Source organism: Balaenoptera physalus (assembly GCF_965194825.1).
Source record: "Balaenoptera physalus genome assembly, chromosome: 10".
Taxonomy (NCBI): Eukaryota; Metazoa; Chordata; class Mammalia; order Artiodactyla; family Balaenopteridae; genus Balaenoptera; species Balaenoptera physalus.
The window spans coordinates 103,930,061-103,942,096 of record NC_138889.1 but is presented as its reverse complement, the minus strand read 5'-3'; the positions used below and the strand labels follow the sequence as shown (position 1 = coordinate 103,942,096).

General features: G+C 52.0%; 1 protein-coding gene across 1 annotated transcript; it reads right to left on the bottom strand.

Moving 5' to 3' along the window:
• Window positions 1-1,767: 1,767 nt before the first annotated feature.
• Window positions 1,768-10,981, bottom strand: LOC309668158 (pepsin A-like). Its single transcript, XM_082477557.1, has 9 exons — window positions 10,488-10,981; window positions 9,896-10,055; window positions 7,825-7,942; window positions 7,241-7,359; window positions 6,342-6,541; window positions 4,696-4,812; window positions 3,409-3,553; window positions 3,217-3,315; window positions 1,768-2,095 (listed from the first exon to the last, which is right to left on the bottom strand). Exons 1-9 carry the CDS (start codon window positions 10,541-10,543, stop codon window positions 1,946-1,948), a joined length of 1,164 nt encoding a protein of 387 aa, XP_082333683.1. The 5' UTR covers window positions 10,544-10,981; the 3' UTR covers window positions 1,768-1,945.
• Window positions 10,982-12,036: the final 1,055 nt, after the last annotated feature.

Here is a 12,036-nt window from a genome sequence, read left to right as displayed (position 1 = left end):
CACTGCTGAGGGCACAGGTTCGATCCCTTGTCGGGGAACTAAGATCCCACAAGCTGCGCGGTGTGGTCAAAAAAAAGAATTATTTTGAATTCATCACTCAGTCAGCAAATATCTATTGAGCACCTCCAATGTGCCAGGCCCTGCTCTTGCTGCTGGGGCTTCAACAGTTAAATGATCACAGTCTCTGCCTTGGTGGATCTGACACAAACACTCCCACTAAGGCATCATCTCCAGCTGTGCCCAGTGCCATAAAGGAAAGGAGGGCCACCCCATGAGAGGGTGGTCAGGGAGGGCTTCACAGGGAACTGATGTGTAAGCTGACACCTGCAGGATGCTAGGAGTTAGCAGGTCAAGAAAAAGGGAACAGCAAGCAAAGGGAACAGTGTGTGCAAAGGCCTGGAGGTGGGGAAGAACTTGGGTATTTGTGGAGGTGGGCGAAGGCCAGGGAGGTGGGAGCTCAGGGTAAGAGGGATTAAGGTGAGACAGGGAAGGTCCATGGGGACCAGAGCATGCAGGGCCTTGAAGCCACACCAAAGATATAATGTCTTATTCCAAGTGCAATTGCAGAGCATTAATGAAAGGTTTGAAGCAAAGGAGGGTTGTGATCGAATTTATGTTTTAAAAAGATTGCGCAGCTGGATAGGGTATAAGTGACATTGGGAAGATCTGGGGCATTGGGTAGGAAGAGCTCACCTCACCCTTCCTTGAGCCTAATATCTTGTATTTATGTGACAAATTACAAATTGGGGGATGATGTGACAAGAGTTCCTAACGCCATCTTGTTCTGGGCACCCAGAAGTCCACCTCAGCAGGGAGGCCCAGCTCCAGCGCTCAGGCCGGTATCTCCAGCGGACAGCCTGGAACCCAGCAGAAGCAGGCGCTGTGGGAATTTTTCCAACGTGCACGCCGAGGAGCACAGGACTGGAATAGGTTCACCAGCAGGAGAAGAATTGGGATCAAGCTGAACTGAGTCAAAGTGAAACAGATCACTTTGCGGCAGGAGTTCTCAGAGCCTTTGATTGGGAACTGTGCCTTGTGAACCTCGAAGAAGGGCCTAGAATGTAGCCTGTTCCATACTTACTTTGAAACTTTGTCATTCAACATTTTGCTACCAAAACCCATTCTGAGAAATGCTGCTCTAGATATTTCCTGGCTGCCTTTCTAGGGTAGGTTTGCCAATGGCATGTCAGCTCCCTCTCTCAACCTCTCCTTGGGGAATGGAAAACCATCCTCTTTCAGTCACCAATGTGGAAACGGATCAGCTTGGTGTCCTGCACCCAGAGTACTGAGGGGCTCCCAAGGGTTAGTCTGCATCAACCAGCTCGCCACAGGACAGCCTGGTAGATTGTGGGGTGTCAGCTTCTCTCACCACTCTGGCCCATGTCTCACGGTCATTACCGCCCTGCCTGCCCTACTTAGGAAGTCACCATCAGCGGGCACCTCTCCTTAATCTTTTTCCTTTTCTCCTTATCTCTACTTGGCTTTGGGGAAAATAAGAAGTTACTCCCTCAACCAAGAACTCAGGTGCTCTCTTCTATGAGGAGGCAACGGGCCTGGCATTTCTGGTCCCCAACTCCTTATATGATGCTCCCAGCTGGCCCGGCCGAGGCCCATTCATCTTCCCGGCTCTGTTACAGAGAGTGTGCTGCCACTGGCACTGTGTTTGGTGCTGTCCAAATGCATGTGGTCAGTTCTGTCCCCCTGCCCTGGCATTCTGACCCCAGTGATGTAAAGGGGAACACTGACAAAGAGACGCAACCCCATAGGGCATTTTCCAGGAGGTTATGATTTATTCTACGTTATTGGTGTGACAGGGAACAGGGCCAAGATTCCACCTCCACAATCCCAGAGGAAGAACAATCAGGAGAATTATCTACATCGAAGAACAAACAGGGACAGAAACTAGGGCGGGCTCTTCCTGGGAAGTGGCCGGAAAGACTCGGGCTCAGGCCACGGGAGCCAGGCCGACCTGGTTGTTGGCCCTGTCAAAGACGGTGTAGTACTGGCGGATGAAGATGTCACCCAGGATCCAGAGCTCTCCGGAGGCGGTGGGGATGTTCATGCCCTGGAATCCGCTGGAGCAGCTTCCCTGGCTCTGGAGGAAAGGAGAATAAAACTGGAGCTGGGACACAGACCCAGCAGTGACAGGCGCTGGGGCGTGAACATCCAGGGCCATGGTCCCCTGCCAGGCACGTGCAAGGAGGAGCTTCCTGGCTCGTGCCTGGGGACTTGGCTCTTCCTGGCCTGGGATCTGCCTGTATAAGGGGCTTACTGCACTCTTGGTTTCCAGGGATTACCAGACATTATCCAGTGTTTCTGGCAGATGCACACGCCCTGACGTCAGCATCGCAGCTAAGGGCTTTAGGGAGAACTCAGCTGCCGGGAAGGATTTTGGAAGCCCTGGTGACGCAGCCTTTTCTCATTATTCTGATCCTGACCAGTGGCAAACGGGATCAGCTGTTAGTGCTTTTCATTCACTAAGTCACTGGGCCAGCAACCTTGGCTGTGTATTAGAATCACCTGTGGAGCTTTGACCGCCCCCGCCCCCCGCCCCCGCCCCGTGCCCCACCTCCCACCATGGCTCAGGCCCCACTCCCTCCTAATTAATCAGCATCCCTGGGGGAGGGGCCTGGGCCTCCCTACTTCTTGCTGAATAACATCTACCCACCGGGCAAAACTAGTTTTCCATCCGGCATTGTAATCGAAGGCAGAATTTTCCTGTGGCTCATCTGACTAAAGGTTTTTATTTGGTAGAGGCAATAGGAGCATCATAAGCCCTTACCCTATGGAAGCTGTGATTTCTATTTGCCCAACCCTTCGTAGCTTTGATGTGGCCAATCTCGCGTGATTACCCTAACCACACCCTGAGCGTGGGGAAAGCTCTAGCTTTTAGACGAGGAAACTGAGGCTAAGGAAGGTTGTAACTTGCTCAATATCTACGGGCTAGTAATTGAGACCCAGAGCTTGGACTCTGGTGTCCAACTAAAAATCCTCTTTTCACGTCATCAGCCCTTGCCTTGCTTTTTTCCCCCTGGGGGTGTTGCATCCCAATTCTCATTCATGCATTTATTTTTGAAGTGTTCTTTTTCTCCAGAGGCTGTCCAGAGCAGATGTTAGCTCCAGCTTGTGGAAGTGCACTTGCCCTTGTGCCAAGGGGGAGTATGTGGCCACGTGCTGTGCGGGCACATCTAGCTGGAAGGCTCAGAGCCCCCTTACCTGCAGGATGTAGGCCGTGGGGGGAACAGGGTACTGGATGCCGTTGATTGTGAAGACGATGTCGGGCAGGCTGTTGATGCTGGAGCAGCTGATCGCCATCTGGAAAGAGTGAGGATTAGAAAGGCTTTCATCCCTCCTGTGTGGCAGATCCACCATCTGGGTCTAGAACAGGGCAGTCAGGGCTGGACTTACACTGCCATAGGAAGTCTCACTGGCTCCAATGTAGCTCTGGATGTTGGCAATGGCATTGGTTGGGCCGGCCAGCAGAGAGGTACCGGTGTCAACGATGGCCTGGCAGCCATTGCTGCAAGCGATGGGCTTTCCACCCATGGTGATGCTGAGGATGAGATGCAAGTCAGGGTCCCCTGAGCCCCCAGGGGGTACATCTCCCAAGGAGGAACCAGGCGACCCTGGAGGGTCCCTCTTCCCCATCCTTTGGCCGATGCATAAAATTTCAGCTTCTGTCATTCACACACTCATTCATTCTATGCATTCATGTGTTCTACAAATATTTACTGAGTGCCTACTCTGTGTTAGGCACAGGAGATGCAAAGCCACACAAGATGGGTGCACGGTTTCTGGCTGCAGGGAGCTTCCACTCTAGCTGGAAAGATAAGTTATGCTCGAGGAGGAGCAGGGAACAGGAACACAAGCCGGGTTGAGGGTGGTGGTGTGGAGCAACCAGGGAAGGCTTCTCAGGGAAGCAGATGCCCAGAGGTTGCTAGGGAGGTGAGGAGTTGGAGGAGGACATCACAGGTAGAGGGGACAGAGGGTGGGGAGTGATGGAGACACTGGAGTGATGGCCAGGTAAGTCCAGCCCTGACTGCCCTGTTCTAGACCCAAGGGGAGCAGGGGCGGGAGTTCGAGGAACTGACGGGGTGTTAGCATGGCTGGGGCAGACGTAGGGTGACCAGTGTGTCCCAGTTTGCCTAGGACTGTCTTGGTTTTAGTACTCAAAGACTGGCATCCCTGGAAACTGCTCACTCCTGGGCAAACCTGGGCAATGGGCCACCCTAGCAGGCCAGCTGGGGGCAGAACAGCCAGAGGATGAGGCTGCCTGGGGGCAGACAGGCTTTGAAGGGGAAAGTGGGAGGAAATGGTTTGAAACAACTTCTCTGCCGTTTTGCCCTGATCCTGGACCAAAAGTGACAGGCCCCCTAAATGCCGAGATGTATGACAGGGGAGGTCCTCCCCTCTCCCCAGGGATGCTGGTAGATTGTCCTGCCTCCTTGCTCAGAAGGGAAGTGGCTGTCTCATCCTTGCAGAGTGTCTGGGGGTTCCTGACAGCGCTCTTCCTCCTGTGACGTGCCCTTGTCAGGGTCTCTCTGGCTCGGCCAACCTCTGCCTTCTCCTCCTGGAGCACGTTTCCCTGTGCTGCCTGTTCCAGGGGGATCCTGGAATTCTTAGTTAACTATGAGTCTGTAAAGAAATGGGGTCTGGGGCCCATGCCAGGATATTGCCCATCCATGGTGACCTCACCTGTCCACGGTGATCTGCCAATAACCCTCAACAGAAATAGGCACCCAGTTCAGGGTTCCCTTGTAGTAAGAAGAATCGATGCCACCGAACTGCACCACGCTGCCGCTCTCATCATCTCTATGGAAAGTGGAGGGGAAAAGGCAGGAGTTCATTTGTTCATTCATTCATTCACTCATTCAACTGAACATATAAACTGTGGGCATTCTAAGAGCTCCTCTTGATCGGACTCTTGCCGGTGCCAGGAGCCACGCAGAGTGTGTGACCCACAGGGCTTCCTGTAATCCTTACACCAAGATCCATGCCATAGTCACTATTGTTATTATTATTTCTATTTTACAGTGAGGAAACTGAGGCTCAGAGAGGTGAGGCAATGTGCCCAAGGTCACACAGCCAGGGAGTCTCAAAACCAAGATTGGAACCCAGGTCTTTCTGGTTCTGAAGTGTTGTGTGGTTTCCACCAAATGCTCTCTCTCATTGCTGTGGGGACCTCAAGAGAAATGAATGAATGACAGTGTCTGCTCTTAAGGCCTTGATAGTGTAGTTCATGGTTTGCCAATGTCTGGAGGTGTTTTTGATTGTCATGATTGGGTGGGGGTCGGGGGAGCCCCTGGTGTCTAGTCGGTAGAGGCCGGGGAGGCTACCAGACATCCCAGGACAGCCCCCAACAGCAAGGAATCATCTGGTCCAAAAATGTCAATAGTGCTGAGATTGAGAAACTCTGTTCTAGTCGGCCCCATGTGAAATATCTAAGTGCCCATAAAAGCAGATTATGTTTAAGAGCTGAAACTTGAATATTAAGTGGCCAAGAGGAAAAAAGGATAAAAGGGCCCTCCTGCTGTAAACCGCAGGAGTTCTGGTTACTGGAATATTCATTGTCTAAATCTCTGCAGTTTTCGGTTAGATAGGGAAACAAATGTAGATGACAATAAGAAATTAATCACTGAAGAACTGGACACGGACAGAACGTGACCCCAACTCACCCAACCCCACCCTGTCTTCCCTGTAAACATCTGACAGCATCTGTGACACAATGAGATGATAGCAGAACAGTCAATAACTAAAGGGAAGCACATCGATGGTGACAAATCGCTTCAAAAGAGAAGGATGTGAATGTCAGAGGAAAGTTGAGTGTCTTGGGAAAGTCGAGGACACACCCTCAGATATTCTGGCATAAACTTCTACTCAGCCAAAATCAAGACTTTGTAATTCCTTTTTCTTAGAATTAACTCATAGTCACACCTGGAACCTAGATTTTGTTAACTAATGAAAGAAACTTGCTTTCATCATTTAAAAGTTTCACTGTTCAAGATGTAAGTCCCAATCAAATCTTCTTTTCATTTTTTGCTATGGACTTTTGGCCCCAATTTTAAGTGGATTCACTTTAAATGGTGGTCTTCAGGAGAGCAAATGGCTAATGATATTTGACTTGTGTAAGGCAAGGTGACAAAGACTCTCGCTAGTAAAATAAGATGAATGAAAGTGGTTCATCAGAGAGGAATTTGGCACCATTCTCTCCAAAGATATACCTTAGAGAGCCTTAGACATTGACCTTTCCAATCCCCGGCTTGCCAAGACTCTCTCCAGCCCACCCAGCCTTCGACAGCCCCCTGCTGGACCAGGTGACGCAACTTCCTTGCCTAACTTACTTGCTCAGGTAGACGGAGAAGAGGTCTTGGGAAACCAGACCCTGGTTCCACATGTTGTCAAAAACAGGGGTGGCCCCGGAGGAGGAGATGCTGGGGTAGGCCAGACCCAGGATGCCATCGAAGGGAGCGTAGTACAGGAAGGAGCCGGGCTCTGTCTCACTCAGGCCAAAGATCTGGTTGGTGTCGGAGATGCCTCCAACCTGGGTGGGGAAACCAAGATGTTCATAATCAGCTTGTGCTGGCTGAGCACTGCGGGGTGCCAGCCCCGGGCCCAGAGCATCCCTGGTTCATTTTGTGTAGGACTTGGCTTCCGGGGCATCAGGCTGGAAGGAGAGGAGAGGGATTATCCCTGGGAACGCCTGTTATTCCACTGGAAGTAACAGTCGAGGCTGATCTCCAGATGGGCACCGTCTGCAACTTGGTGTGAGAATTTGCTGCGGAACAGATGGTCACCGTGTGTTTGTGTTTCTGAAGATCGGATGCAAAGCAGACCCCAGGCAAATCAGAGCCCTTGACCCCTGCTGTGCCCTGGAAAATGGGGGTGCTTGTGGAGATTTTGTGACTCGAGGGGGGCTGTGGGTTGGGGGGAGGAGGAAGAAGAGGAGGTGCTAAAAGAGAACTGAGGCATTTTCTCCCTTCTCGCTGCCCCCTCCATAGCATTCAACTTGGGTGACTCTGAGGTTGGCTTCTGGCTCCAGGCACCCACCCCCTTACCACTGCTGCTCCTCCGCTAGAAATGTCTGTGGTGTCTCTGCCACTTTCCGCATGCCCCAATCAGGTTACTTTTGGGATCACCGAGACCCGTATTGCTTGAATGACCTGGTTCTGGGGCGTGTGCTGTCCCTGGAAGCTGGCCCCAGGGCCGGGCAGGACGAGGTGGCTGGCCAGCGGGGACTCACCTGGACTGTGTCGTATCCAAGGATGCCTGTCATGCTGCCGGTGCCGTAGGCGACGGAGAGCGTCTTGCCGGTGCCCTGGAAGGTGGAGGACTCCTGAGGATTGAAGCGGTGGTGGTTGGCTGTGAGGGCAAGGAGAGGCATCGTCAAACTTCAAAAGCTGAGCCAGAGTCATGGGCTGGGGGCGTCTTCCCGGGTGGGTGCCCTGGTTCTGGGCGGGGCTTTGGAGGAGAGAGCTAACTCATCTGGCTGAACATCTCACTGACTGAAGGCCCTCCTGAGGACGCCCCAGGTTAACGCCGAGTGGAGCAGGCCCACAGCTGCCCGTGGTGATGTGCGGCTTCACACTCTCTCTGCCATTGGACTGAAATTTCTGAGGGCTGGAACCACGTGTGATTCCCCCCTTCATCTCCCAGGGCACCTAAGCCTAGTGCTTGGCACATAGTAAGTGCTCAGTGAATGCCTGTTGAGTGGATCCCTGAGTGACTCCAGCAGGCTTGAAATCGGACCTATTTGAGGCCCCTGAGTGTTCAGGGCTCCTAGGTGACTTGGTGCTGGGGGCCCAGAGAGGGTAGGGGGGCACTCACTGCAGGCATAACTGGAGCAGTAGATGGAGGGCACCCACAGGTTGGCGGAGCCAGTGTCAAAGATGACGGTGAAATCCTGGGCGGGGGTTCCGATGCCAATGGTGCCGAAGTACTCCATCTGCCAGGGTGGGGACGGCATAGCTCAGTGACTGGGGACTCCACAGCCTGGCCTCCCCGGGGACTGTCTCTGGGTCATCTCGGCCACCTCCCGCCTTTCCCTTCACTGCCTCCTTGCCTTTGTCTCTCTCTCCAGTGTATCCATCCTTTAAGGCCCAGCCTGGTCTCCCCTCCTCCTTGAAGTCTTCCCCTATTGCTCTCCTGTCACCCACTGACTCTTCTCTCCCAAGCCTCGTTAACACCCAATAATAATCTGCTGTCCCCTCTTGCCTTGAGTGTCTTAGTCTTGCCATCCTAGAGAATGTACACTCTCGGACAGGAGTGGAACCTTACAGCACCCAGCCGAGTAAATGCTTAAGCGCTTTTTCATTAAGTTGTTGAAGGGGAGATAAACAAGTCACCCACCTAAAGGTGGAGACCCCTTGAGATATCTTATTCCTAAATCTGGGTGCGTACAATGGGTTTCAAGAAAGGGTGTCCTCAGGCTTTTTATTCTTAGTGGCAGCAGTTTCTCCCTTGCCAGCTCTGTCCCAGCCACGCTGATGTGGCTCTTCTTTGATGACCAGCTCATTCCCATCCCAGGGCCTTTGCACTTGCTATTCCTTGTGCTAGGAAAATGTTCATTCTAGATCTTCTCATCAATCCTTCTGTGCTCTAGTCAAATGTCACCTGCACCAATAGGCCCTCCCTGACTACTGTATTTAAATTCGCCCCTGCCCCATTCTTCTTCTTCCCCTTACTCTAATTAATTAATTTTTCTTGTGGCACTTGTCATTACCTGGAATTATCTTACATTCTTATTTGTTTGTCTCTTATTTGTCTTCCCCTCTAGAATATAAGCTCCAGGATCTTTGCTCAGTCACCATTGTTTCCCCAGCTCCTGGCAGAGAGCCTCTGACACAGGGTAGGCACTTCATAAATATTTGTTAAGTGAACAAAGGGGCTAACGTTATCAAGCTTTGAACAAGCTCTTACCAAGGGCCAGGCTCTGTGCTAAGCACTCCACAAACAAACAAAAAAACCCAAACCTACATTATTGCATGAATTACTTGAAATGAGCCTCTGATGGTAGATAGTAATGGTTCTGTCTTACAGACGAGGCAGCTGAGTCTCACTCAGAGAATTTAAATGACTTGCCCAAGGTCCCATGGCTTGGGAGCTTTAGACCCTAGATTTGCTCCAGGTCTGGCAAATTTCACAGGCTAAGCTCTTAACGAGAGGCAGCGTTGCTTCCTAACCTTGGCCTTCACACAGGGGACACACTATCTACTGAAGGGATTTGCGTCCCAAACAGAAGAGTCAAAGTGATCTTCCTGAAATTCCCTAGTTAAAACGATGCGGTGGCAGTTAGGATGCAGACCCTTATCCCAGACTCTGGTCTGCCTCCACCCACTGACCCCCGCAGACCTCGCTTTGAAAATGGACACTGGCTTCCTTTCCTCAAATACACTCTGCTCCCCAGTGTCACAGGGTCTAGTGCAAGTCGTCCCACTCTCTGGGACCCTCTCCTGTCCTCTTGGAACCCCCGCTGTCTCTTCATTGCTCCGGAGAGGTGCCCCTGCCCACCACCTGCAACACACTCAGTGTGTCACATTCACTGCGTGGCCTCAGCCTGGTTGTACTCGTTATGCTTTGTGAGGCTCTCCTACTAGACTGGGGGCTCCCTGAGGCTCATTCACTGCTGCTTCTCTGGGCCCAGCACAGTGCCTAACGCATAGAAGGCGCTCCATCCACGTAAGCACTGGATGAATGAATGAATGAATGAATGAGAACGACAACTCTGACTGTGAGTTTTCCTGCCTTCCTTGTGCCTCTGAGATCCAGGGAGCAGATCCCTGGGTTACTACTGCCTGGGGGCTTGGAGCGCTGGCCCATCTTCCCAGACCCCTGGCACCCCCTTCTCTCCACTGGGCCAAGTCCTTGGAGCCGGCCCACTGCCTGCCCACGCACTCACATCTAGGTAGTTCTGAAGGGGCTCGTCGGACATCAAGGTGGCGGCCTCCGAGGGAAAGTACTTGCTGCCTATGTTGTATTGGTGATTCTGCAGAAAGTCCTTCAGCTTGCCATTCTCGATCAGGTTCTGCCTCAAGGACTTCTTTCTGGTGAGCGAGACCCTGTGGCGGAGCATTTGCAAACAGATGGTTTGGAGGAAGAAGAGTAATTAGCCAAGGGGCCTGCTCATGGGGTGCCGTGGAAGGCCTGGAAGGAAAAGAAAGCTGGCTCAAGAGCGGAAGAAGGAAGTCGAGAGGGGAGTTGCTCCCATTTTGGGCACAGTAATGCAGAGAGGGTACGTGGTTGCCCAAAGTCACCCGGCCCAGTGCTGGAGCTGCGGACCCAGCCCGGGCTGGACTGAGGGGTCTGGGCTGTTAACCACGTCTGCCATGTTGTGTCCTCAAATGAGCAGAGAAAGGAGGCTTGGGACGGTTGAAGAGAGAGGAGGAAGGGAAGAGGAGAAATACAGGAGGAAAGAAAGGCAGTGGGAAGGGCAGCAAAGAGAAATAGCCCCTGGGAAGCTGCTCTTCGTGCAGCGCGTCCCCCACACTCACTTGTAGGTGGTGCACTCGGAGAGCGCCATCAAGGAAAGAAGGAGCAGCCACTTCATGGTTCTTCCTGGCTCCCAAGACTCCAGAGAAGGGAAGATGGGAAGGGGTACAGCAGCAGGAAGGAGCCGCTCCTTATATACAGCCCAAGTCCTCAGGCATGGCCTTATCAGCCGCTAAACGTCACTCTTTACCCTCACCTCAAACAGAAAGTTTCCTGATAAGATTGTCCCTGCCCTGAGCCATGTTCTGGGAAGTTTCCAGTTGAGTAGCTTTCCACTGTGACCACATCCTGGGTTGGGATGGCCCTGCAGAAAGCAAGCGGCAAAGTGGCGGCTTATTTCTTAAATAATAGAATGCATCCAAACTTGACAAGTTGAATATTTTGACGAAATTGGTCCAAAGTGCACTTAACATTGAACAGATGTCAAAGGAGCTCCAGGCACCCTGATTTGTCCTGATGGGACAGACAGCTGGGATCCTCGGAGAGCAGCAGTCCTTTCAGTGATAGGCCGTGTCCCTGGAGCTGCTTTCCTCAAGCACGTTCATAGGTCTGTAGTTTGGGACTCAGGACACATTTTCCCCATGGAAATGTCATTATATGGGGCTGCTGGATGTCTAACTAGCCTATGGGCCTTATTTTGCTCTTGCTTCTTATGGCTATTGGGCTGAGTCTTGGGAAAGTGGTGTGTACAGTACAGAGGAAGGGGATGGAGTGGAAGAATGCTTCCTTTCCTGGAGGAAGCAAACTTGAAACAGGCCGAGTTCGTCTTTGGAATCTGTGCCCCTCACTTTCTGTGCCCCCTTTCTTCCTACTGCTCCTCTCCTACCCTCTCAGTTACTCAAAGCCTCCACCTTTGAGACCCCATCTGGGTCTGACTCCCAGGTGCTCCGTCCTTAAAACTTGGCTGAATCAGCTGCAGTGAGCAAAGCAATCTGGGAAAATTCATACTAGGGTGTGAATGACTTAGAAAAATTCTCTCTCTCTTTTTTTTTTTTCCGGCTGTGCCACGTGGCATGCGGGATCTTAGTTCCCTGACCAGGGATCGAACCCATTCCCCCTGCTTTCCAACCCAATGGATTCTTCCCTTTGTGGGGTTTATTCAGTGGACAAAGTGGAATGAGAACTTCTATTCAGGAATTGTGGCAGAGGGGGGTATGCAAGAGGGAGGTCGCCAGTAGGTGGCGAGACCTGTCTGCGGATTTTGTTCTGAGATCGTATTCCCTGGGCCACCCCTGGTTTTTCCAACATTGGGAGACACAGATTCTATAAAAGCTCCAAATTTCCCCCAGTGCTTCTGGATGAGTACGGAGGGGTGGGGAGTGTGGATGAAGTTTGTTTGGGACCAGTGGTGGTTAGTACAAAGCATATTGGCATTTCAAACTCACCCATTAAGACACCTTTGTGCCCCAAATGCGGATCCTTGACCTGTGTTTTCCATTTTCACATCTTTTGATGCCTGCTTTCTCTCTACTCTCTTTTCCTCCCCCTCGAGCGTTTCTGCTTTGATCTACGCTATCACCTTTGGGCGGATCTCAGCCCTTCTGTGGAGGA